At 46.1% G+C, this 22,285-nt stretch overlaps 2 protein-coding genes across 12 annotated transcripts in view; one reads left to right on the forward strand and one right to left on the reverse strand.

Annotated features, from left to right (window-relative positions):
- The window catches only part of Dnah14 (dynein axonemal heavy chain 14), a 230,250-nt gene extending 211,329 nt beyond the window's left edge, over window positions 1–18,921 (forward strand). For 7 of the 8 annotated variants that reach the window (XM_031336881.1, XM_031336892.1, XM_031336907.1 and 4 more), the window contains 9 exons: window positions 2,629–2,826; window positions 5,005–5,204; window positions 9,247–9,413; window positions 10,745–10,941; window positions 13,538–13,650; window positions 14,243–14,370; window positions 17,197–17,360; window positions 18,214–18,363; window positions 18,703–18,921. In XM_031336881.1, coding sequence (XP_031192741.1) covers window positions 2,629–2,826; window positions 5,005–5,204; window positions 9,247–9,413; window positions 10,745–10,941; window positions 13,538–13,650; window positions 14,243–14,370; window positions 17,197–17,360; window positions 18,214–18,363; window positions 18,703–18,900 — 1,515 coding nt within the window. In that variant the 3' untranslated portion in view covers window positions 18,901–18,921. The remainder of the gene's footprint in view (window positions 1–2,628; window positions 2,827–5,004; window positions 5,205–9,246; window positions 9,414–10,744; window positions 10,942–13,537; window positions 13,651–14,242; window positions 14,371–17,196; window positions 17,361–18,213; window positions 18,364–18,702) is intronic. The other variant, XR_004109335.1, reaches the window with a different exon arrangement.
- A 625-nt stretch (window positions 18,922–19,546) lies between these two features.
- The window catches only part of Lbr (lamin B receptor), a 28,987-nt gene continuing 26,248 nt past the window's right edge, over window positions 19,547–22,285 (reverse strand). For 3 of the 4 annotated variants that reach the window (XM_031336930.1, XM_031336942.1, XM_031336937.1), the window contains exons 12-14: window positions 21,676–21,756; window positions 21,454–21,576; window positions 19,549–21,281 (exon numbers count right to left, since the gene is read on the reverse strand). In XM_031336930.1, the coding sequence (XP_031192790.1) occupies window positions 21,121–21,281; window positions 21,454–21,576; window positions 21,676–21,756 (365 nt within the window). In that variant the 3' untranslated portion in view covers window positions 19,549–21,120. Of the gene's footprint in view, window positions 21,282–21,453; window positions 21,577–21,675; window positions 21,757–22,285 lie in introns of all 4 variants that reach the window. The other variant, XM_031336921.1, reaches the window with a different exon arrangement.

Below are 22,285 nucleotides of genomic sequence, written 5' to 3' on the forward strand. Positions count from 1 at the left end.
TTTTAAATTATCTTTTTAATAATAGTACCTTATATTGTGCTTTTTGGCAGGATGTTCTCTCCATTCTCTAATTTTAAAAAAAGTGGACAATAATGTCTCCTTAAACTTTTTCTAAGTTGCTGGGCAGTAGTGCACATGCCTTTGATCTCAGGACGCAGAGGCAGGCAGATCTTTGAGTTCGGGGTTAGTCTGGTCAGACTGAGGTACAGGACAGCTAAGGCTACACAGAGTAACCCAGTCTTGAAAAAAAAAATCTCTAAGTTAATCTCCTTGCAATTCTGCTTCTGGTGTGGAGCACTGCACCCTTAATTACCCACCCATTTCTATGTCAGAACAATTTGTTGTTTTTTTTTTTTTTTTTAGGAAAAACTAGGAAAAATCTTGATTTTACAAATATCAGTGAATCCCCCCCTGGGGAAGCAGGCCTTCCTTTCTTCTGTGTCCTCTCTCTGTGTGTCCATTAGGCCCTTCTTCCTACACAAGAAGCTACACACACACAGTAAGCTCATTGTTTCTGGGACTGGTGAAGGATATAAACAACAGCTGTACATTGGAGATCTGCCAAGGACTATGAGCTCAGGGTGTTCCTGTCCAAGCCCAGTCAAAATGCAGACTCTATGGAAAACTGCAACAGTCTTGGATTTCCTTAGAGGCCTGGCCACAAGATTCTCTGGGATGGTGAAGTCTGATGATGTTTACATCTTTAATACTATAGAATTGTGTAGCGTTTGCATACGATCTACAGGCAGCATCTTGTGTCCTTTAAATCATGGACATGCAAACACAGCGCAGGTGCTGTGTGAACCACTGTGCTATCTCACTTAGAGCAAGGACCTGGAAAACGTCTGCATGGGCTTAGTGCAGATGCCTTTGTTTTGATGGGGTGCTTAATTAAATATGCAGATGTGAAACCCACAGAGAGCCCACAGTGGGGTCACATCTCCCATGGGTTTTCAGGGCTGAGGGCACCAGGACTCACACAGTGGAAGCATGAACAGCAGTGGCCTCTGAACAAAAACAGCTGAGAGCCAGTATGTGTACCCTCAGCGCCGCCTGTGAGAGTCGGGAGGTTAGGAAGCCAGAAAGAAACAGAGAGGCCAAGAGAGCTGAGGGCAGCGGGAAGAGCAGCTAGGGGGAAGGGAGAAGAGCCTGGGGTCCCACTTGTGTATGCAAGGTCACATCAAGGTCATTTCCAGGACACCAAGAACCTGCTGTTGTAGGCCTTGGGGAGAAGGGAGGAGGATGGGGATAGGCTCTTCCCTTCTGCATCCTTCTGTGCCCTGACATGCAGTGCCCTGCGCATCTGTTAAAGCAGCAACCATAACTACAGAGGATATAGCTCCACAGCAGTGCAGTTACTAGTGGAGAAAGACACATACCCTGATACTTTATTCCTCTCTGGTTGGTTGGTTGGTTGGTTGGTTGATTGGTTGGTTGGTTGGTTGATTAGTAGGCTTGCTTGGTTGGTTGGTTGGTAGGTTTGGTTGACTGGTTGGTTGGTTGGTAGGCTTGGTTGGTTGGTTGGTGGTTTGGTTGGTTGGTGGTTTGGTTGGTTGGTTGGTTGGTTTGATTGGTTGGTTGAGTTGATTGGTTGGTTGGTTGGTTGGTAGGTTGGTTGGTAGGCTTGGTTGGTTGGTTTGGTTGGTAGGTTTGGTTGGTTGGTTGGTTGGTAGGTTGGTTTGGTTGGTTGGTTGGTTGGTTGGTTTAGTTGGTTGGTTTGTTGGTTGGTTGGTAGGTTTGGTTGGTTGGTTGGTAGGTTTGGTTGGTTGGTTAGTTGGTAGGTTTGGTTGGTTGGTTGGTTGGTTGGTAGGTTTGTTTATTTGGTTGGTTGCTTGGTTCATTTGGTTGGTTGGTTGGTTGGTTGGTTGGTAGGTTTGGTTGGTTGGTTAGTTGGTAGGTTTGGTTGGTTAGTTGGTTGGTTGGTAGGTTGTTTATTTGGTTGGTTGGTTGGTTGGTTCATTTGGTTGGTTGGTTGGTTGGTTGGTTGGTTGGTTGGTTGATTAGTAGGCTTGCTTGGTTGGTTGATTGGTAGGTTTGGTTGGTTGGTAGGTTGGTTGGTAGGCTTGGTTGGTTGGTTTGGTTGGTAGGTTTGTTTGTTTGTTTGGTTGGTTGGTAGGTTGGTTGGTAGGCTTGGTTGGTTGGTTTGGTTGGTTGGTTAGTTAGTTTTCCAGGACTGGTTTCCCAGACCCCAAGGCCTCACACTACTAGGCAGGTGTTCTACCACTAAGCTATAGCCCCAGAGCCTTTTTTATTACTATAATTTTATGAATAAGGTGCATTGCCCATGTCTGTGCCTGTGGATCAGAACCCCCTGAACTAGAGTAACAGACAGTTATGAGCCACCATGTAGGTGCTGAAAATGCAACCTAGGTCCTCTGGAAAAGCAGCCAGTGCCCCTCATCACTGAGCCATCTCTTCAGCTCCCCCAGTCCTCTTCTATTGAGTCAGAGTCTTACTATGTTGCCTGAATTGACCTTGAACTTGTAAATCTCCTGCCTCAGTCCCCTAAGGAATTGAGACTAGAGTATAGAGAAACTGGCCATAGGAAAGCTGTTGGTGTTATGTGAAGTACCAGTTGAGCTAAAAAAACACATGCAGAAATATCAAAGTATGGGGGGCTTTCAACAGGTGTCCATAAAAGTGCTGGGAAATGTCCTCTCTGGCCAGTCAGAAGTTCCATGGAAGGAGATGAACTACCTGATCTCAGAAGTAATCTATGGTGGCCGGATGACAGATGAGTGGGACAAGCGGTGCCTGAAGACTCTTTTCTACAAATTCTGCAATCCTGAAATGCTGAAGGCTGACTCCAGTCTCTCTAGCAACGAGGTAAGAAATGAGTCTCTCTTCTTAATTATTTCTAAGGGGGCTTTGTTGCATTCCTCTATGTCTCCCAGCAAATTTTGATGATTAGTGGCTTTCATTAACTTTCAGAATGGTATTACAAAACCAGCTTCCCACTATTCTATTAAGTGCCAGAATATACCAGGCAATAAATGAAAGGAATGGTAAAGAGATGGCGTGTGCCCTCTGAAGACTCAGAGTGCTGTATACAAAGCCCACGGAAGCAGAAGCAAGCAGGACACAGGCAGACCACTGAGTCCACGCTAGACAATGTGCATGTGTTTCTCACTGGTTGTCACAGCTTGTTTGCCCAGCTTGCAGGCAGGGAAGCTGAGGGCCACAGGGCAGAAATCACACACCACTAGTGTGTGGAAGGCTGCCATGCAAGAACCCTGTCTCGGCCACAAGCACCCGAGGTAGAAAACTCCAGCTCTCCTCTCTGCTCCCTTTCCTCACCTCCTTAGCTTGTCCTCGTGCAGGCCTCGACCTTGTGGGCAAAGATCCAGGCTGGACACCAGCAGTTGTGCTCCACTGGATGTTTGCTACAGCCGGGCAGTGGTGGTGCACGCCTTTAATCCCAGCACTTGGGAGGCAGAGGCAGGCGGATTTCTGAGTTCGAGGCCAGCCTGGTCTACGTAGAGTAAGTTTCAGGACAGCCAGGGCTACACAGAGAAACCCTGTCTCGAAAAAAAAAAGAAAGAGAGAGAGAGAGAGAGAGAGAGAGAGAGAAACAAATGTTTGCTACAGGGGAAACAACTCTGTGACCTCTGACCCTTGGGGGTGGAGATCAAGAGGTAAGTGGACATCAGGAGATGGGAAAGACCTGAGCCTGGTGTCATCAAGAGAAGTAGAGGTCAGAGCCAGATCACCTGCCCAGAGTCTTGAGAATTCAGAGAAATGGACAAAGAAAGTGACAATTGAGAGAAACTCACTTGTAAGGCAAAAAAAAAAAAAAAAAAAAAAAAAGTGTCTTCACAATAGCGTTGATGGACTGCCTGGTGCACGACGGCCAAGGTGCATATTGGACACTCAAAGCTTCTATTTGCTTTTAAATGTTTAAAGGAATGTTTAAATTAAATTTAGATTCTCAGGTCAGTCCCTAAGCTAAAATTAGCCTTGAAAATGCTTTAAAATTGCTTAGTAAGTGTAGTGTGTTTGTCTTCTGTATGTAGACTGTCACACTGAATGTGTGTAATGAACAGGAGATACAGTGACATATATGTATATATATATATATATATATATATATATATATTGCAACATACCACATAAACAAAAATATATATTCTGAAATCTTTCGTTCCAGTTAATTACTTTAAAACTCTGAAACTTTTATGGCCATTGCAACTCACTAGTCCCTCCTCCTCGCTGTAATAATCTTAGTTTATTTCACTGATAATGTCTCCATCAGTGGCTTTGTTCTCTGGCATGTCCTGTGGTCCTCACTAGGTCCTCAGTGAGAGCCACCACCACCACCCTCCTGACTGACCATCTAGAGCAATGCGTTTCTCTTCCTGGTCACTGGTCGTTCCTTATTAATATCTGTAGTAGGCAGATGTCCAGCATTTTTGACAAATGCTTAAGGCTAACAGTTTTGGGGAGGAAAGATGCATTTTTGGCTTATATTTCCAGAGCTTTCCATCCATAGTAAACTGTGCTGCTTTGGGACCTGTTTCGGCTCAGGACCTCATGGTGGGAGCATGCGACAGGGGCAGCTGCTCACTGATGGCAGCCAATAAACAAAGTTGGACAGGGTAGGCGTCCCAGCATCTCCTTCAGTGGCACACCACAACCCTCTAGCTTCCTCCCTACCTATAGTCCCATCCTCTCCCAGTGGCACCAGACTGGTCACCGCACTTCTGACACATGAGGCCTTGGCCCCCTCACATGGCTTCTCCAGGTTGTACAAAAGGCCTCTTACTTCTGTTACCTAGAGTATACGTCATCAAGGCCTTTCAATGTCCCCCCACCTTCCCAACCAGAGAGTTATATGTGTGTGTCATACAATTTGTAATAGAGTGGTCCCAAGTGCCGAGTGTCTGTACCCACAGAGAACTAAGAAGAGCGGTGTGAGTAAATGGTCATGGGGAGATGCTGTCTCCGTTCCTTGCCTAGAGGAGATGTCTTACTCGTGCAAAACTAACAGAGCAATTAAACTTCCAGATGTACCAGCCAGTGCCCAGCGATGCGAGCTTAAACGACTGCATCAACATTATCCAGTCCTTTCCAGACGATGACTCTCCCGAAATATTAGGGATCCACCCCGAGGCCACATACATGTGCAATGAGATCAAGACCCAGAAATGCATTGAAAATCTCATCTACATGCAATCAAAAGATGCCCCAGGCTACCTCATGATCAAGTAAGAATACACAAGGCCTATTATTGGGTGGGAATTACCAGGTATAATCTGGAGAAAAAAGTATAACTTGCATGATAGAAAAACCTAAACTCTCCATATCAGAGATGCAAGTATATGATACGCATGTGCATGCACACACCTACACTCATGGGTGCACGTGCACACACACTTGCCAAGCATGTGCTAGTTAATAAATATTTGTTGGGTAAGTGACTGAATTGTACCTGGTGAGTTATCTTTTACGTGGATCTGTTTTTCTGTTTTAAGTTTTTCAAGACAGGGCCAGGCAGTGGTGGCACACGCCTTTAATCCCAGCACTTGGGAGGCAGAGGCAGGTGGATTTCTGAGTTCGAGGCCAGCCTGGTCTACAGAGTGAGTTCCAGGACAGCCAACGCTACACAGAGAAACCCTGTCTCGGAAAAAAAAAAAAAAAATCAAGGCAGGATTTCTCTATGTAATAGCCCTGGCTGTCCTGGGATTGGCTTCGTAGACCAAGCCAGCCTTGAACTCAAACTCACAGAGTTAGGCCTGCCTCTGCCCCCCTGTGCTGGAAGTAAAGGTATGCATCACCCCACCTGGCTTTAAATTCATTTGTTTAAATGCGAAACACGTGCATGTGCTTCTCAGGAGGAGGCATAGCGAGCCATCGAAACGACAGAATGGGCTGTGTGCTTGAGATAGACTTGTCAGTAGCTAGAGGCCCGTGTAACTCTGGATAGCTCTGCTTGCTCTGAGGTCAGCATCCTGCTGCTTCAGTGGCCTTGTCTGAAAGGGGGTGGAAACACTTGTGTGCCCTGCAAGGCCGTTTTAAGGTCCAAATGATGTAATGCGTACGCCCCTAATTCAAGCCTCCTCCCCCCGAGACTATAAAATGACACCAAATGTGTCCACCGGAGCTACTTAACTAGAGGCCTCAAGGCGCTGACTGCCTTCCAAGGTAACTCCACTCTCCTGTGTGTAGACCTTGCCGGGAGAGCCCACACATCACTGCTGAGGAGCTGGACCACAGTAGGCTTGTTTCCTCTTCCCTGTCTGCCTCAAAGGCCTCTGTCAAAATCCTAGTGCTACCATGTCAGTTTGGGATGGGGATGGCAACAAGTGTTCCTATCTCCGAGTCCAGACGGTGACATGTGGCTACTTTACAGGGACTCCCGAGAGCCCAGTGACTTCCGCCTTGTTTTTAGTGTTTTAACACCTAGGAGAAGAATATCTTCACAAAGATATTCAAGGCCTTTCAGTAAAGTTGCCTCCCCTTTGTAGGCCTGATCAAACATTTTCAAATAGATTAACTTTTGTTATAAAGTTGGCATCCTTCTGTTGTCTGTCTGCCAGGCCTTCTCACATCTGTCAATCATGTTTATAAATCTATACTCAGACGTATATAGTGAGTCTCCACTCCCTTCATTCTCTCATTCATGCAAGTTTAGATTTCTGTTTATTTTCTCGGTCGCCTCTTTTTTTACATGGAGACATAAGTTTCATCTCTCAAGGTTACAATGCCCAGTTCTCTTGAATATTGCACGTGTTTATGGGCTGGGAGGTTGGCTCAGTGTATCCAGGTCCACTTTTCCTCTGGGAAAGCATGAGGGCCCGTGTTCAGATCCCCAGAACCCACCTCACAGCCAGGCACACACCTGTAACCAGGTGCTAGAGGTGGAGACTGGTGGATCCTGGGCTGCTAGCCAGCCAGCCTCGTCAAGACAGTGAGGTCCAGGCTCAATAGAGAAATGAATAAAAAAGATTGAGAGACAATTGAAATAAAAGGCACCCAGCATCAACCTCTGACATCCACATAAGCCTACACAGGCATAGGCACCTGCACACATGTGCAGATATGGGTACCACAACACATGCATACACATACACACATACACACATGAGCCACACATAAGACACACACACACACACACAAGACACACACACACATACACACCTATACACATGAGCTACACACATACATATACATACAAGCCACACACACAAGACAAACATACACACACAAGCCATACAAGACAAACACACACTCACATGCACACACATACAAGCAACACCCACAAGACAAACTCCCATATACCAACAAGACACACACAAGACACACACACATATACACATACACATGCACCATAGTCTAGATAATAACATTCCTTAGCAGAAAAATGTCCTTTTTTTATAATTTTTCTCCTTGCTGGAGTTAGTTCTTGTTGGGAATGTGAGTGGCATACTCGGAACACTGTAGCTGTCAGGATAGTTGCTCCATAAGTGTGCAAGGTGGCCGCATTAGCCACAGCCCTAGATGCCAACTACATAATTCTCTAATGTCTATAGATTGAGTTTACATTAAAATATGTGTATTTTCCCCCGTGTACCTCCAAACCAATTGGAATTCTGTATTCTTTATAGTTGCCTTATTTCTTTGGATCCCAACTCATTCAGATAGCAGCCAGAATGCTGTCTGGCTTTGGCACACGGGTTTTGCTATTTGATCCGTCACCCAGTGTTCTTTACTAACACAAAATAGACACAGTTCAAGTACCACCTCACTAGAAGTGAGGATGCACTGCCTGCTTCATAGGGGGAAATTGCACATATGGAGAAAGGTAGATGCCCAGGAGGAACCGTGTTCCCAGAGAGCAACAGGTGGAATATCTCTCCCATAGACCCTGATGACACCCTCCATACTATTAGCATTCTGCAATACAGCAGGGGAAGAGGGTATGGTTATAATGGAATTGTGTCACTTTTGCTGGGGAGAGCAGACAAATGTCAATTCACCTGAGATAACAGAAACAATTCCTCCCAAATCTAGCTTAATGAACCAGTGGGTTTACTGAAGTTATTTTCAGGAGTATGGGTTATGGGTTACTTACAGGAGCATAGATGAGCCTGTCATCTCTGTCACCACTAATACAGGTGGCAACTCCCCAAAGCTTGCAGGCTGCCCTGCTCATCAGTCTCTCCTGCCCAGTGACTGTTAATTCTGATAGAACTTTGCAGGGAGCTTTGTGAATCTTGTAAGTTTCAGGAACTCCCTGAGACTTGTGACTTGCCTTAGTCCATGGGCTTTCTGAGTTTAGTTCATTTCCTCAATACAAAGGAGTCTTTCTTTGAAGGAATGTTCAGTTTGAAAGAAATAGCATCTTAAACATGTTTTATAGTCTCTCTCTTCAGTCACTCGGAGGCCATGATTCCTCCAGTCATATTACTCAAACATGGAAACTCATTTGTCTGTAAGATGCCATTGGGAGACCTGTCATATTCAATATGATCAAGGCTTTTTGACTTTGGAAATTACTTTAAAGCCACCTTAAATGGCTGCTGAGGAACCAAAGCAAAAGCCAAAAGCAAAACCTGATGACCCAACAGAAAATCCTGTCCTTCGGTGATAGATGTATATGGTGGCCCAGGAGCAGTGCTGCTGAGCTAAAAGGTCACACTGATAGCGTCAGGGTAATCAGCTGCTTGGAGAGGTAACATTCATTTGGCTAAATAAAAAGAAACTTGGATGTTAGGTTAAAAAAAAAAAAAAACTTGTCCCATACTGGTGAGCAAAGGGAGCTCAAAGGGTACATGTCCCCAGCTCACCCACCTTCTGCCCGGTCAGCCCCCCAACCCCTGGCTTCTCATCTTTGGAAGGACTCCAAAGCATCCCTCCAGCCATGTGGCACCAGTCACACCCAGCCGTGTACATGCTCATGTCACGCACAGTCAGAAGCTGTGGGGTAAAGGACAGAGGGATGTGACCAACTGAGCAGCTGGGCTGGCCACCTCTGTCTTCTGTCTGGGGATACACCTGTCTGCAGATGTATCTGGTAAGGACTTGTTTTAGAGACAAAAAGAAGGCTTTTACAACCCCTTTCCTTATAAACATGGAAGCTATGGGACCGTCTTCTCCTCCAAAAGGGAGAGTGGGCTGCAGGGTCCCTGAGCCCTTCTGTATCACAGCTTTGGGCTCCATGAAGCCGCCCACCTTCTGTGGGGCCAAAGCAGAGGGCACTCCCAGAAGGAGTAGGTCTGTGCCTCAGTCTCCCCAATTCTTCTGCAGCCCCGAGCAGAGCACCGACGACCTGGTGATGGAGGTCCTATCTGATATAATGACGCAGCTGCCCCTGACCGTGGAAAACGAGGAAGTTTCCGAGCCTGAAAGCCAGGCCACATTCAAATTTATTATGGCAAGTCCAATTTGGGAGAGGCTTCATAAAAATATTCAAGGTGAGTAGCAGCCCTGGGCTTCTCCAGGAAATATGCTGGCGCTGGAGGGAGGTAGAGCGGTCATCACTTGGATGGCAGCAGAAAGGAAAACGGCTGCAGTGTGTGACAGAGGAGGGTGCCCAGAGGCGCCAGGACCAGGAAGGAAGCAGCAGCCACCACAGCAGACACAGGCTCCACTGGGGTCCCTGGGCCACTCTCCGCGCCCTCTGACCTCTGAGGTGGCGCTTAAAGCAGTAAGACTGACAGAGGTGAGATCAGGCCCAGTCCCAGCTCTTGAGGAGATAAATGCCTGTATTGTGGAGACATTTTCAAGTTAAAATTTTAACATCCACAATTCCTTTTTCTAGATTCCACTTTCCTTTTTTGGTTTTTCGAGACAGGGTTTCTCTGTGTAGTCCTGGCTGCCCTGGAACTTGCTTTGTAGACCAGGCTGGCCTTGAAATCCGCCTGCCTCTGCCTCCCAAGTGCTGGGATTAAAGGTACGCGCCACTAACACACGGCCCACTTCCCTTTTCTTAACCATATATTTAGTTTGTTTGTATGCTGGTGGGACATACACTTGAGTACACATGTCCAGGGACACCAAGAGACATCAGATGCCTTCAAGCTAGAGTTACAGCCAGTTGTTAAGCATGATGTGGGTATTGGAAGTCAAATTCAGGTTCTCTGCAAGAGCAAAGAACCATACATGCTCTTAACCACTGACCCATCCCTCCAGCCCCATAGTCTCTTTCCAAAGTTCATTTTGGAGCCAAATGTTGAGCAACAATTTACCAAAATGCGGAGTGGCATGCAGTCGGTGATAACACATAATGGACAGTGGTCCCGTGAGATCACCTAGTCACTACCACGGTCTCAGTGTAAGTGTGTGTGCTGGCATTGGTACAAGAGGGTCTCTGAAGATGCATCTCTCAGAATGCTGAAGCTAGCCTTCAGGTCTGTCTGAAAAAAACATTAAAACATATTAAAGAGAGGGTCTCGCTAAGGAGCCCTGGCTGTCCTAGAACTCAGAGATCCACCTGCCTCTGCCTCCCAAGTTCTAAAAGTTTGTGTCACCATGAATGGCTAAAGCTTTCTGGAGACACACCACCTGCTTATTCGCTTGCATGTTAGGTACAGTGACACACTTACTATGAGACACGGTAACAAGCGATATGGTTGATGAAAAAAAAAAAAAACCCTAAAATATTTGCTATCTAGACTTCTCTAGAAAATGTCTACGACCACGATCAAATGCATGGACTTCTTCCCTCTTGGAAACCTGCATACGTCAGGCAGACCTCCTTTACCCTGTAAACATCACATTCTCTCTCTCTCTCTCTTTCATTCAGGATATGATCCTCTTATCCACTCTGTCTTGATACCCTTCCTGAAAAAAGAAATAGAATGTTTCAATAAGTTGTTATCTGTCATACATAAGTCCTTAAAGAATCTTCAACTGGCTATAAAGGGAGAGAGCATCCTCACTCCGGACCTGGAGGAGATGTACGACTCTTTCCTTAGGGCCAGAGTGCCCATGCTGTGGCAGGTAAGCAGCCCCGCTTCTCTGCCTCCTGCCCGAGCTGATGGTCCCACAGAGGAGACAGTGACAACCCCTGTGCTAATCTACTCTGGGTACAAATGTGAGCAAATACAACCAATTAGACAGCAATGTGGCAATCCCACCCAAATTTATCTCGAAGTTGTTTACCACAAAGCTGTAAGTTATCAATCTGAAAACAGCCAGGAGATACAATGGAGAGGAATCTGGTTCCATGAACAAAGGTCCGGCCACAAGATGAGGTGTGTGCACTCAGATCAAAGATCCCCTCCCCCTTTCCCTAGAGTCTTGGTAAAGTTTTGAAAGCTTCAGAAGAATATGGAGGCATATGATTGCATGTAAAAGTGCATGTGTTCTAACTGTAAAAAAAAAAAAAAAACCACAGTTGGAGGCTGGAGAGATGACTCAGAGGTTGAAAGCACTGACTGCTCTTCCAGAGGTCCTGAGTTCAATTCCCAGCACCCACGTGATGGCTCACAACCATTTATGAGATCTGGCACCCTCTTTGGTAAGTACACATACATGCAGGCAGAGCACTGTGTATATAATAAATAAATATTAAAAAAAAGAAGAAGAAGAAACACAGAAGGTGTGGCAGGAAAAGCAGATCTCAGTAGTTACCTTCAGCAGTGTCCTAAGGGTCTGTGTGTTGAGAAAGGCATTGCTTTGCATCTTATATTCTGTAGTATTTCAGTCCACTGTTCTATCTTATTCATAGTTTTAGTTAGTATAAAACTTTAAATGTTTAGAGATGCTGTAAGCCACATATTCTTAGGGAACAGGAAATTACTACAAATGACGGCCACCAATGAAATAAACAGTACTGGCAACTGCTACCTGGGCAAACCCTGAAAACCGCAGCTCTGCTGCGGGACACAGGAAGGTAATCATGAAAGGCCATCACTTAAACCAGAGGTCCATAACACACACGCAAGCCAGCACAGTGGTGGCTGCCTCCAGCTGCAGGTGAGAGATAACACAGCAGCAACAGAGAAAGGACCAGGAGGGACTGATGTTTGCTTTGGTTTTTTAGTGAAAAATGTGCTAGAGGAGACGGCAGCATTGGTTGTCCAACTCAGTAAACACATCTAATGACAATGAGTCATTACCCCAAACGAGTAATCGTGTGGTTATGTGATTGCAGGTCAATACAATACTTTTTAAAAAAACAAACAAGCGGCTCGGTGGTGGCGCACGCCTTTAATCCCAGCGCTTGGGAGGCAGAGGCAGGCGGATTTCTGAGTTCGAGGCCAGCCTGGTCTACAGAGTAAGTTCCAGGACAGCCAGGGCTACACAGAGAAACTCTGTCTCGAAAAACCAAAACCAACCAAACAGACAAACCCCCTGTGTAGAAAACAGTAAAAGACCTTAAAGGCATCAGTGATAACTAATTCTTTAAAAACTGAATGTGAACCAGTGAAAACTTGAAATGTAGCATGTGTAGACTGCACATGTGGAACATGGCAGAACTTTTTTTTTTTTTTTTGGTTTTTTGAGACAGGGTTCCTCTGTGTAGCCCTGGCTGTCCTGGAACTCACTCTGTAGACCAGGCTGGCCTCAAACTCAGAAATCTTCCTGCCTCTGCCTCCCAGGTGCCACCACCACCTGGCGTAGAACATGGCAGAACTTGAGGCTGACCAGATTTCTGGCTCGTCGTACCGTGTTGGGAGGCTACCACACAGCTGCGGGAGGCTAAGTGGCTACACATCCGCCTGACAGATCTGAGCTAAGCTAACTGGACTAGTGACAAGATGGTCACGGGAAGTGTGTAGAACTAGGGGGACTTGAGAGTGAAGCTACTGAGAATGGTTAGGTAAGAGAACCCCAGGCAAGACTTCATGCTCTCATCCTGCTCCTCACTCCTGAGGGACCACTGGGAGCATCAGGAGGGAGGGAGGGTGGAGAGAAGCAAGGGCTGGAAGAAATCGGGCAGCAGATTCACCTCTGAGAGCGAAGCTGGTGAACTAGAACTGAAAGGAAGTACACAGAGTCCAGAAGAAAGATGGGTGCCCCAGAGTGGAGTGGGACCAACTGCAGAGCAGCTGACTTCTAATGAGGACAGACGAGGGGACTGGAGGCCAGGACGCCCTCACAAGACACCCGCTGTAAACAGAGGACAGAGGCCGCAGCAGATTTCAAACCCCACTCCCTCCATCCCTTGACATCTGGGGGCCTGTTATAAGCACGATTTGACAGTGGACAATGGAGACTGCATGCAGAGGGAACACCCTAGAAGGTCAAGAGGTCAGGCAAGCTCTGCTGGGCTGGAAGGAAAAGGACAGGAACTCTCAAGGAAGGCTAGGGAGTTCAAGTGGCTAAAACCCAGGGACCTCATGAACAGTGTCCCCAAAAGAAGAGGGAGGCGAGAGGCGAAGGTTTAAGAGTGATGAAAACCTGTAGTCAGGACGGGCACATTCAGTTAGGGTGGTGTGGTTTCCTTGGTACTACCTTCCAGGCTTATCACTGTTTTTACAGCTGAAAAATGGCATCTCCTGCCAAGGCGTCTCTCCCTGGCAGAAATGTGCCCACAGACCTCTAATACAGGTTTAAAGAAAACAATGTGCCTCTCTTTCCCAATCTGCAGAAGAACGCCTACAAGTCCTGCAAGCCCCTGAGCTTCTGGGTGAGCAACCTCATCCAGCGGGTGAACTTCCTCAACACCTGGGCCAAAGTGGCCTACACAGCCATACACCATCGGTAAGAGCCAGCGCTGCTTCTCTTTCCTTCCCTGCCTCTGCTAGAGCTTGCTGGCACTCTGCCTGGAAAAGGGACGGGAGGGAATGTGGAAGAGTGTGTGAAAAACCCTAGTTGTGGCTCCCTGACTCAGTCTTCCCAGTAGTCCCATGGTTAGGGGTTGGGTAACCAGCCCTGCCATCAACCTGTTTCAGGAAGGGATAAGCCACAGCAGGTGTCACAGGTAGAATACAAAAGTATCGCAATGCAAACCCAGAGGGTCTGTGTCCAGCCTGTGCCCAGACACACATGGGTCCCACCCATGGGCACAGCCTGCAATTCAGAAACAAATGCTCCGATTTCTCCCAGTCCAGCCAGGTGTTTCCAAGTCCATGGCTTCCATAGTCCACCCTCCCTTTCCCCGAAGACGCCTCAAGCTATGCCCCGTGTCCATAAAAGTATAAAACTGAGGCTGAGATAGAGGGGGATGAGTGAGTGGTCAGAGCTGCTCCCTGGTAGACCTAGTGGAGGCTGCCAAGGCCACTTGAGAGGGAGCAGGGAGCAGCGGCCGTGCCCTCAGCTGCCCTGCCCTACCCTACCCCTGGCTTCTCACCAGGTACATGTTGTTAATTACAATCTGGAAACAGCCTAGCCAGAAAGCCAAACGTCCCACTGACTTCAGGAGTGAAATCACTGATGGATTTCCTGCACGATACTGGCTCTCTGCCTTCTTCTCTCCGCAAGGTGAGTGAGCGCTCCCACCCAGGGCAGACCCACATCTGGCTCTGGCGTTTGCACGCAGCCACTCCACTTTGCTAGCCCAGAAGACAGCTCCTGCAGGCCCATGGGCCCTGAGCCTGTCCTCCCTCCTCCACCTCCTCTCTCTATCTCTAGGGTAACTTGGGACTTGTTCTTTCTCATCCCTGAGCCACTGGTTCCATATCAAAGACCCAGAACCAAGACCCTCCTTAATGCCTACAAGAGGAAATACCATACCTCAGACACTTATTAACAAGAATTGGTGATCAAATGTCAGCTATACCCTACCCGCTCAGCACAGATACTAAATGGAATGTGTCACAGTAGCAGGGAGCCAAGGCCCATAGGGACCTGGAAGGAACAAGCCACAGTGGAGGAGCTCCACGGGGGCAGCCTGGGTTTCCTTTATCTCTGTTGCACTCCCCCGGTACCTAATTTGTCCAGCACCAGCAAAGCTCACGGTTAAGACTTGAGGAATGAATGGTGACTTCCCATGAGCCCATGCATGAACAAATTACTACTTGGTACATAAAACAGGGAGATCCTAACTGATGGCCACAGAAGGCCACTAAGGAAGGGACTTGAGGATGAGATTTGCCACCAAGTATTGCCCAAGCAGGACAGAAGAGGAGCCACACAGCACCACAGGCTGCCAGTCTTGCTCTGTTCAGTTCCCTCCGTAGTCTTTGAAGGTTGTCATCTGTATGTCCATCGAGGAAAAAACTCGCCTGAGGCCCTGAAGAGATGGCTTGGCAGCCATTCTGGAGATGACCCAAGTTTGGTTACCAGCAGGGACATGGAATTTCAGAACCATCCATAACTCCAATGCCAGAACATCAATCAACCTTCTGACCTCCAGAAACACCAAGCGCACACGTGGTGCACAGGCACAGTGAAAGCAAAACACTCACATTTGTAAAATGAGAAATCTAATAGAAAAAAAATATTTTAAAAAAGGTTGGGGGAATGGGGGGGTGGGGGGAAGAAACTTGTCCAAAGTCCTACAACTACCTAGTAACTTAAGAGAACTTTGAAGGACTCACCCAAGTGACTATGTTTTTAATTTAGCCTGACTTAAGAGTAACGTGTTTAACCAAGGATAGACACAGATCCAGACAGCAAGTGTGGCCTGAAGCTATAAAGATGGCTGCAGTGTAGACAGCAAGGAGTTGTTGCAATAGAGAGGGAGAAAGAGAGAGAGAGAGAGAGAAGCAATGAGGGAGGGAGAGAGGGAGGGAGGGAAAGAGGAAGAGAAGGAGAGGGGGGGATGGAGGGAGGCAGGGAGGGAAGGAGGGAGGAAGAGAGGAAGAGAGGAAAGAAGAGAGGGAGGGATGGAGGGAGGCAGGGAGAGGGAGGCAGGGAGGGAGGGAAGAAGAGAGGAAGAGAGGGAAGTAGAGAGGGAGGGGTGGAGGGAGGGAGGGAGGCAGGAAGGTTTGTCATAGACACCAATATGACAGAGAAGGAGGGCTTTGGTAGGCTGGAGTTCAGGTTTGGTTTTGGCCTTGGCCATAGAAAAGTCTACTTTCGTCTCCAGTTAAAAGCTGGCTGTGGCTTCAGTCAGGGATCCTGGGACAGGAGAGAAAGGAGAAGTTGGGAGGCAGAACCAGCTGGCCTCCCTGTTTGAGATGATATGACAGAGCAGGCATAACTCAGCAGGATTCAAGGCCACCTCTGGTTCCGAGGGATAAAGGAATCCTCTTCGCGTGGGTTTGACCTTGTCCTTTTCATCTGTACCTTCCCATGCAACCCAGGGTGAAATACAGGCAGGTTAGCAAGCCCAGAACATTGCCTGGGTCACACACTCACTCACCAACTACCTATCTCTGTGACCAAGATTACTTGTAAGTCACAGTGATAAGCCAAAATGAGACCAGAAAAGGCTCAGGTACCAGCACTGTGACCCCTCTCCCTGCACAATGGACCTACAGAATAACCATGTGTCACAGGCCTGAAAGTGTAGGTGGCTGGCTCCATTGCTATTACTCCCTTGGTATGTGACACTATTCCCGGGTAAGTGTTAACCAGCATCTATACATCAAATAAGGAACCAACCAAGATAAGGACACCACCGAAGTCCAAACTCAGTGAACCACTCTAGTAGTGTTACTTAGAGAGGCAGAAATGACTCAGAGCTGCAGCACCAAAGCTGCCCCAGCACGGGTGATGGCTCATAAAAGCTATGGTCCTGGATGGAGCTCCCTGCACAACCTGCCGGCAGCTCAACAAACTGAAGTGTCTTGCCCAGGATGTCCAGCATGCCTCAGAGTATCTCTCAGCAACCCTTACTGTTTATTGACATTTGGGGAGGGAGGGAGGGGTGTGGTGAAACTAGTCAGTTTCAGAAACTTCCTGAAGCTTCCAGATCGCTTCCTTCCTGAGTTTTTTTTTTTTTAAAGATTTATTTATTTATTATATGTAAGTACACTGTAGCTGTCTTCAGACGCACCAGAAGAGGGCGTCAGAACTCATAACGGGTGGTTGTGAGCCACCATGTGGTTGCTGGGATTTGAACTCATGACCTTCTGAAGAGCAGAAGGTGCTCTTACCCACTGAGCCATCTCACCAACCCCCTTCCTGAGTTTTAAGGCTCACTGCAGGATGGAATGTTTTGCCTCCCTTTAGAACATCCTGCTTCTTATATCAAGCTTCCTTCTAAAATGTAATGTTTTATCTAGAAGTAAACTGATACAGAAACCCCATTACCCTTCCTCCCTGGCTCTTCCCTCCCTTCATCTCCACGGGGCAGCCATAGTACCTACCCCACAGGGAACCTGAGGCTCACCAGAACTTTGACATTGTTTTTCTTCAAAGCCTTTTTAACTGCTGTGCTGCAAGACTATGGAAGGGCACGGGGAATCTCCATGGACGCCCTCACTTTCACTCACAGAGTAATTTACACCAGCAATGTCAGCCAAAAGGATGATATCTCCAAACTTCTCCAGAAGAGGCTCAACATAGTCAGGAGAGCTTTCCAGGTAGTGGGTGCTAAGGAAACCGGAAAGGGTCCAGCTGCCATCTTATGACTAAAGGCATGGCTCATTTAGATGTATAGATGGGATGTAGGTGTCCACAGTTCTGTGAGCTTCTGAGTCTTCATGTCCCCATGTGCTTTTGTGCCTACAATGTAATCTATACCATTGCAGCTAGGTAGCACAGTTTGAGGGCAGGTAATGCCACACCTCCAACTGTGTTCTTTCTGCTTTAGCTATCTGTAATCTTTAGTGTTTTCATCCAGATTCTAGGGGGTTTCTCCTAATACTGTGAAGATGACCACTGGAATTTTGGTAGATGTTGTATTGGCTCTGTAGATTGCTTTTAGTGGCACAGCCATTTTGACATAGTCTATCAATCCGGGAGCATAGAAGGTCTTTCCATCATCTGATGTCTTCAATTTCTCTTTGCAGTATCTTAAAACTTTTCAGGAGACTTTTATCTCCATGGTTAGGTTTATTCCTAGACATTTTTACTTTTAAAGGCTTGTGCCACCACACCCAGCCATAAATTCAAAGTTGTATTCCAAGTTAAAGGCTTATTTTTCCTGAATCAGTGATGTGCTATAGAGCTGTTCCCTCCTGCTTTGTTTCCAAATCATTCCCAAATGAGGAGCCCCATGGGAGAAGCAGGCAGGTTTGAGCACCATTTGCTGACTCCTTTCACAGTTGCCTCTTCCCTCTAAGAAAAACCAGAAATCTAGAGTCTGGTTTCCCTACATATTGAGGACAGCGTAAGTTGGGATGCACCATCTGGACGGCAGGGGTGGGGAGGCAATCTCAGTGGAGGCTTGTGACTTCTGAAAGAAGTCCCCTGACCCTTCCCCTCTCTCATCAGCAACACCAGGACCACTCTCCCAGAGGAGTTTACATTTTTGGTTTATTCATTGAGGGGGCACGATGGGATCCTGAAGAGGAAGTGTTGGAGGACTCGCTGCCCACTCAGTTATGCTGCGACTTCCCTGACATCCTCTTTTTGCCAACAAAGGTAATCAGCAGACTTGGTAAGAAAAAACCAAACTTGTGAATTCTCATCACCTGTGGTCTCATGAGGACATGTAAGAATGTATGTTAGACAACAACAACACAGTACAATGCTGTTCAAGACCTAAAAATTGGCTAACACTGATGTTCGGAGCTGCCTCTCGGGTACACTAAACATTATCATGTTATCACTATTTTAACTTCTCTAGACATAATTTCAACATGCAACTACCCTATCATTAGACATGTTCAGTGCAAAAACATAAATACCCTCACACCTACTCATAGGAAATGTGATCTATTAGCTTTAACTATGAACTGACTATGACTCTTGGTTTTTTAGATTACTGAAACCTCCCAGGATTCTGACCAGACAGAACTGCAAACGTTTGAATGTCCAGTCTACTACACACCTGAGAGGTCAAGAGACACGGCTGGTTTACCATTAACATTCTTAACATCAGTGCTTTTACCAACGAAGAAACCTCCAAGTCACTGGATCACCATGCAGGTTGCACTGTTGTGTGAGAAGAAAGAATGAATAAATATCCAGACCAAACCAGTTTTAGTTTGGGCTTAGTTTGGGCTCTTCCTACACTCACATGGGGGGTGGGGGGGCACCGACATCCTCGTGACAACATGTGCCTAGCCAAGCCTGGTAGATGTGTGGGAGACTTCAACCTGTAAGCAGTGCCTGTTTGTGCGGTCTTTCAAAGGAACAGGGCTGCTTCTGCTAGGAACACACATTTGCCTGTAGAGTCACAGAACCTACAACAGTTTTTTAAGCACTTGGGTGTTCTTAAACAGCAAACAGTAAACACGACCAGTTTTTTAGGAGTTGGAAATTCTATCCCTACCCCTAAACCCTCAGGTTTGGGATTTGTTAGGATTTTGTTTTTTTAAGACAAGGTCTCACTCTCTAGCCCAGATGGCCTCAAATCCATGGAGATCCTCCTGGACTGAGGTGATTACAGGAGTGAACCACCATTGGGTCAGTCTCTGGAATCTTTGCTTTGCTATATAAACCTACTTGGCGAGTCCCTGGGTTCCTACAGCTCAGAAAGACTCAAAAAAGAAAACAAAGAAAAAAAATCCTAGGAAAAAAGGGGAGGGGGGTGGTATGGCAAAACAGGCTGGCCATCTTGCTGTTGGTAATCCCAAAGCTGTGGCAAGGAGAGAAATAAGGCTCTAACAGCAACTCTTTATTTTCAACTTTTTGTTTCCAACCAAAATTTTATTACAAAGCTTGCCAAACATCAAATTAAAAACAACTTGCACCTGGTATCCAGATCCTGCAGCACCGCCCGCCCTTTCACTGCCAGGCAAAGAACCCAAAGCTTCCTTGTAAGCTTATCAGCACACACCATGAGATACCAGGAGAAAAGGCGGCATGCTAGCAAACACCTCTGAAGACCTTCGGGCTAGTAAAACAGCAAAGAGTCACAGACTGCAGAGTGTTCCACGTCACGGTCCCACGAGCACAGCTCACTTTAAGACACTCTAAGCTACAGGGTAGGGTGACCTGAACACTGTGCATCTGCCTCATAGGTGGTATGTGTACTAGAAACCCAAATGTACACACTATATGTATTGCATCCTTATGTCTATTCTGAAGACAATATAGCTTTGAATAAAAAAGCCTAGTGAGCTTGGCACTTGTCCTACTCCGTCTGCGACAGTGACTGTGAAACTAATCAACCTCACTAGAACTGAAGGCTACAACCAGCTTATACACATCTATTAAACTGAGAGAGAAAACAGAAAGCTGTATCAGGTAGAACCCCTTTCTAGAGAGTTCTAAAAACATAAAGGATACAAAATAGTATAAACTGTACTAGCTAAACAGTAGCAAAAACACTGTTGAATTGTAAGTCAAAAAATATATAAAAATAGTAGCCTAAAATGGCAATTTTTCCAACACCAATGTGTGTAAAAATGTTTAAATAGTGCTCTTACTCCAAAAATATATATTTTTTTCTATTTGCAACAGTTTATAAAGGCAAACACAGACCTGCAAATTGAGGTAGCAAAGCCAAATTCACAAACTTTGGATAAAGAAAAATAACTTTCCTATGTTTTAACTTTAAATGAATGGTAATTGCTTTACACTTTTAAATCCATACTACTTTACAAAACTTAATTTAAAACACTGAAAATATTTTGTTAAAAAACTACTTCGTTTCTGACAATTATCTCACATTCAAAAACTGTACAGAAAAAAATCAAAAGTCACCATATATTACATAAAAGTAGTCTATGTATTTGTATTTCCAAAGGCTGAGGTGGAGTCACTGCTATGAATGGTCTCCCTTAAAAAGATCCTGCAAGCAATCTGCCCTTATTATTCACATACACCACCAATATCGGGCTGCATTTTGCTTGATTTATAGACTAATAAACTGACATAAAGAGAATTCTGTTCTAAGCACAATGAAACGTAGATGTACTTTAAGAGTTTTCAATTAAGAAAAATCAAATGGCAAAAAGAAAAATTGAAAAAAACCTACAAAAACAAAAGTTCAGATTTTTAGGGATTAAAATTTTCCTATTAATAAGCAAATTATACCATCTTTGTAATTCCCCTTACATTAACTGCCATACTTTAATAAGAATAAATTCAACTACATTAAAAGATGTACTATTTCGCTCTATAGTCCTGACTCAAAGACAAACCTAGAGATCCTGTCAGTGCATCAAGTTAGTTCATTTGGACTTTCCCTTGTTTCTGGGAGCGGTCTGACTGTGAGGCATGCAGCGCAGGTCAGTAAATGTAGGGGAATATGCGGTAGGGCACCCGCTGGCAGTACTTCTCCCAGGCCAGGCCGTACTTCCTCCTGCACTGATGCTCATCACGGGCCTCGCGATGGATAAGCAGCGCAGTGAAGTAGATGACATAGAAGTAAGGCAGGAGGTGGGTAAACCCTGCGGGAACAGTGGCGCAATGAGTCCTCTGCCTTCCCTCAACAAACACAAACAAAACGTTCCACCACCTCAAAACATCCCCAGTCCCTCAGAAGGCAGACAGCAAGAGAGTAGACCCCGGAGCCGACACATCCCTGTCCAGAGAAAGTCACATTAGCACTGAGATGCTTACCACATGGGAGGGACCACGCCAGAGCCATGATGAGATCACCCAAGTAATTGGGATGGCGAACAAAGCCCCACCATCCAGAAACAAGCAGGCTCTTTCCCGTGGAAGTATGAATGGTCTTCAAATCTAAATAAAAACAAAACCTGCTTTAATGACTTCTAGTAAAGAGACATAAAGATCTACATGTAATAAATATAAATCAACAAATTAAAAGTCAGTCCTTACGTGCAAGCTTTGGATCAGTGGGATTCTTCCGGAATGCATTTTTCTGAGAGTTTGCACAACGGAAGATTACATATCCACACACTGGAATTTTAAAATATTTTCCTGTTAGTAATTTAGATGTAAACTAACATCTAAAACCTCACTCATCATCCATCTTGAAGGCAAGCACCACCAGCCATGGCCACAAAGAACAGTGTCTGAGACAGCAACAAGGGAGAGTGACTACAGGCGGCCTCATCTGCTAGTCTGAGACCTGCAGCCAGAGCACAACATTTCCTCAGTAAGATACCAGCTGAGTCAGAAAACAGTGTTTGCACTTCAGGGTAACCCCTCCTCTCACCTCCTGCCACTTGGGAGATTCGTTCAAATTTCAACAGGCCCTAACAAGTAACTACTATGATAAGGTATGAATAAGAGAGAAACAAGGCTGGTGAGGTGGCTCAGTGATTAAGAGCACCAACTACTCTTCCGAAGGTCCTGAGTTCAAATCCCAGCAACCACATGGTGGCTCATGATCATCTGTAATGGGATCTGACACCATTTTCTGGTGTGTCTGAAGACAGCTACAGTGTACTTACATATAATAAATAAATAAATCTTTTTTTTTTTT

This window comes from Mastomys coucha, unplaced genomic scaffold, assembly GCF_008632895.1.
Source record: "Mastomys coucha isolate ucsf_1 unplaced genomic scaffold, UCSF_Mcou_1 pScaffold1, whole genome shotgun sequence".
Taxonomy (NCBI): domain Eukaryota; kingdom Metazoa; phylum Chordata; class Mammalia; order Rodentia; family Muridae; genus Mastomys; species Mastomys coucha.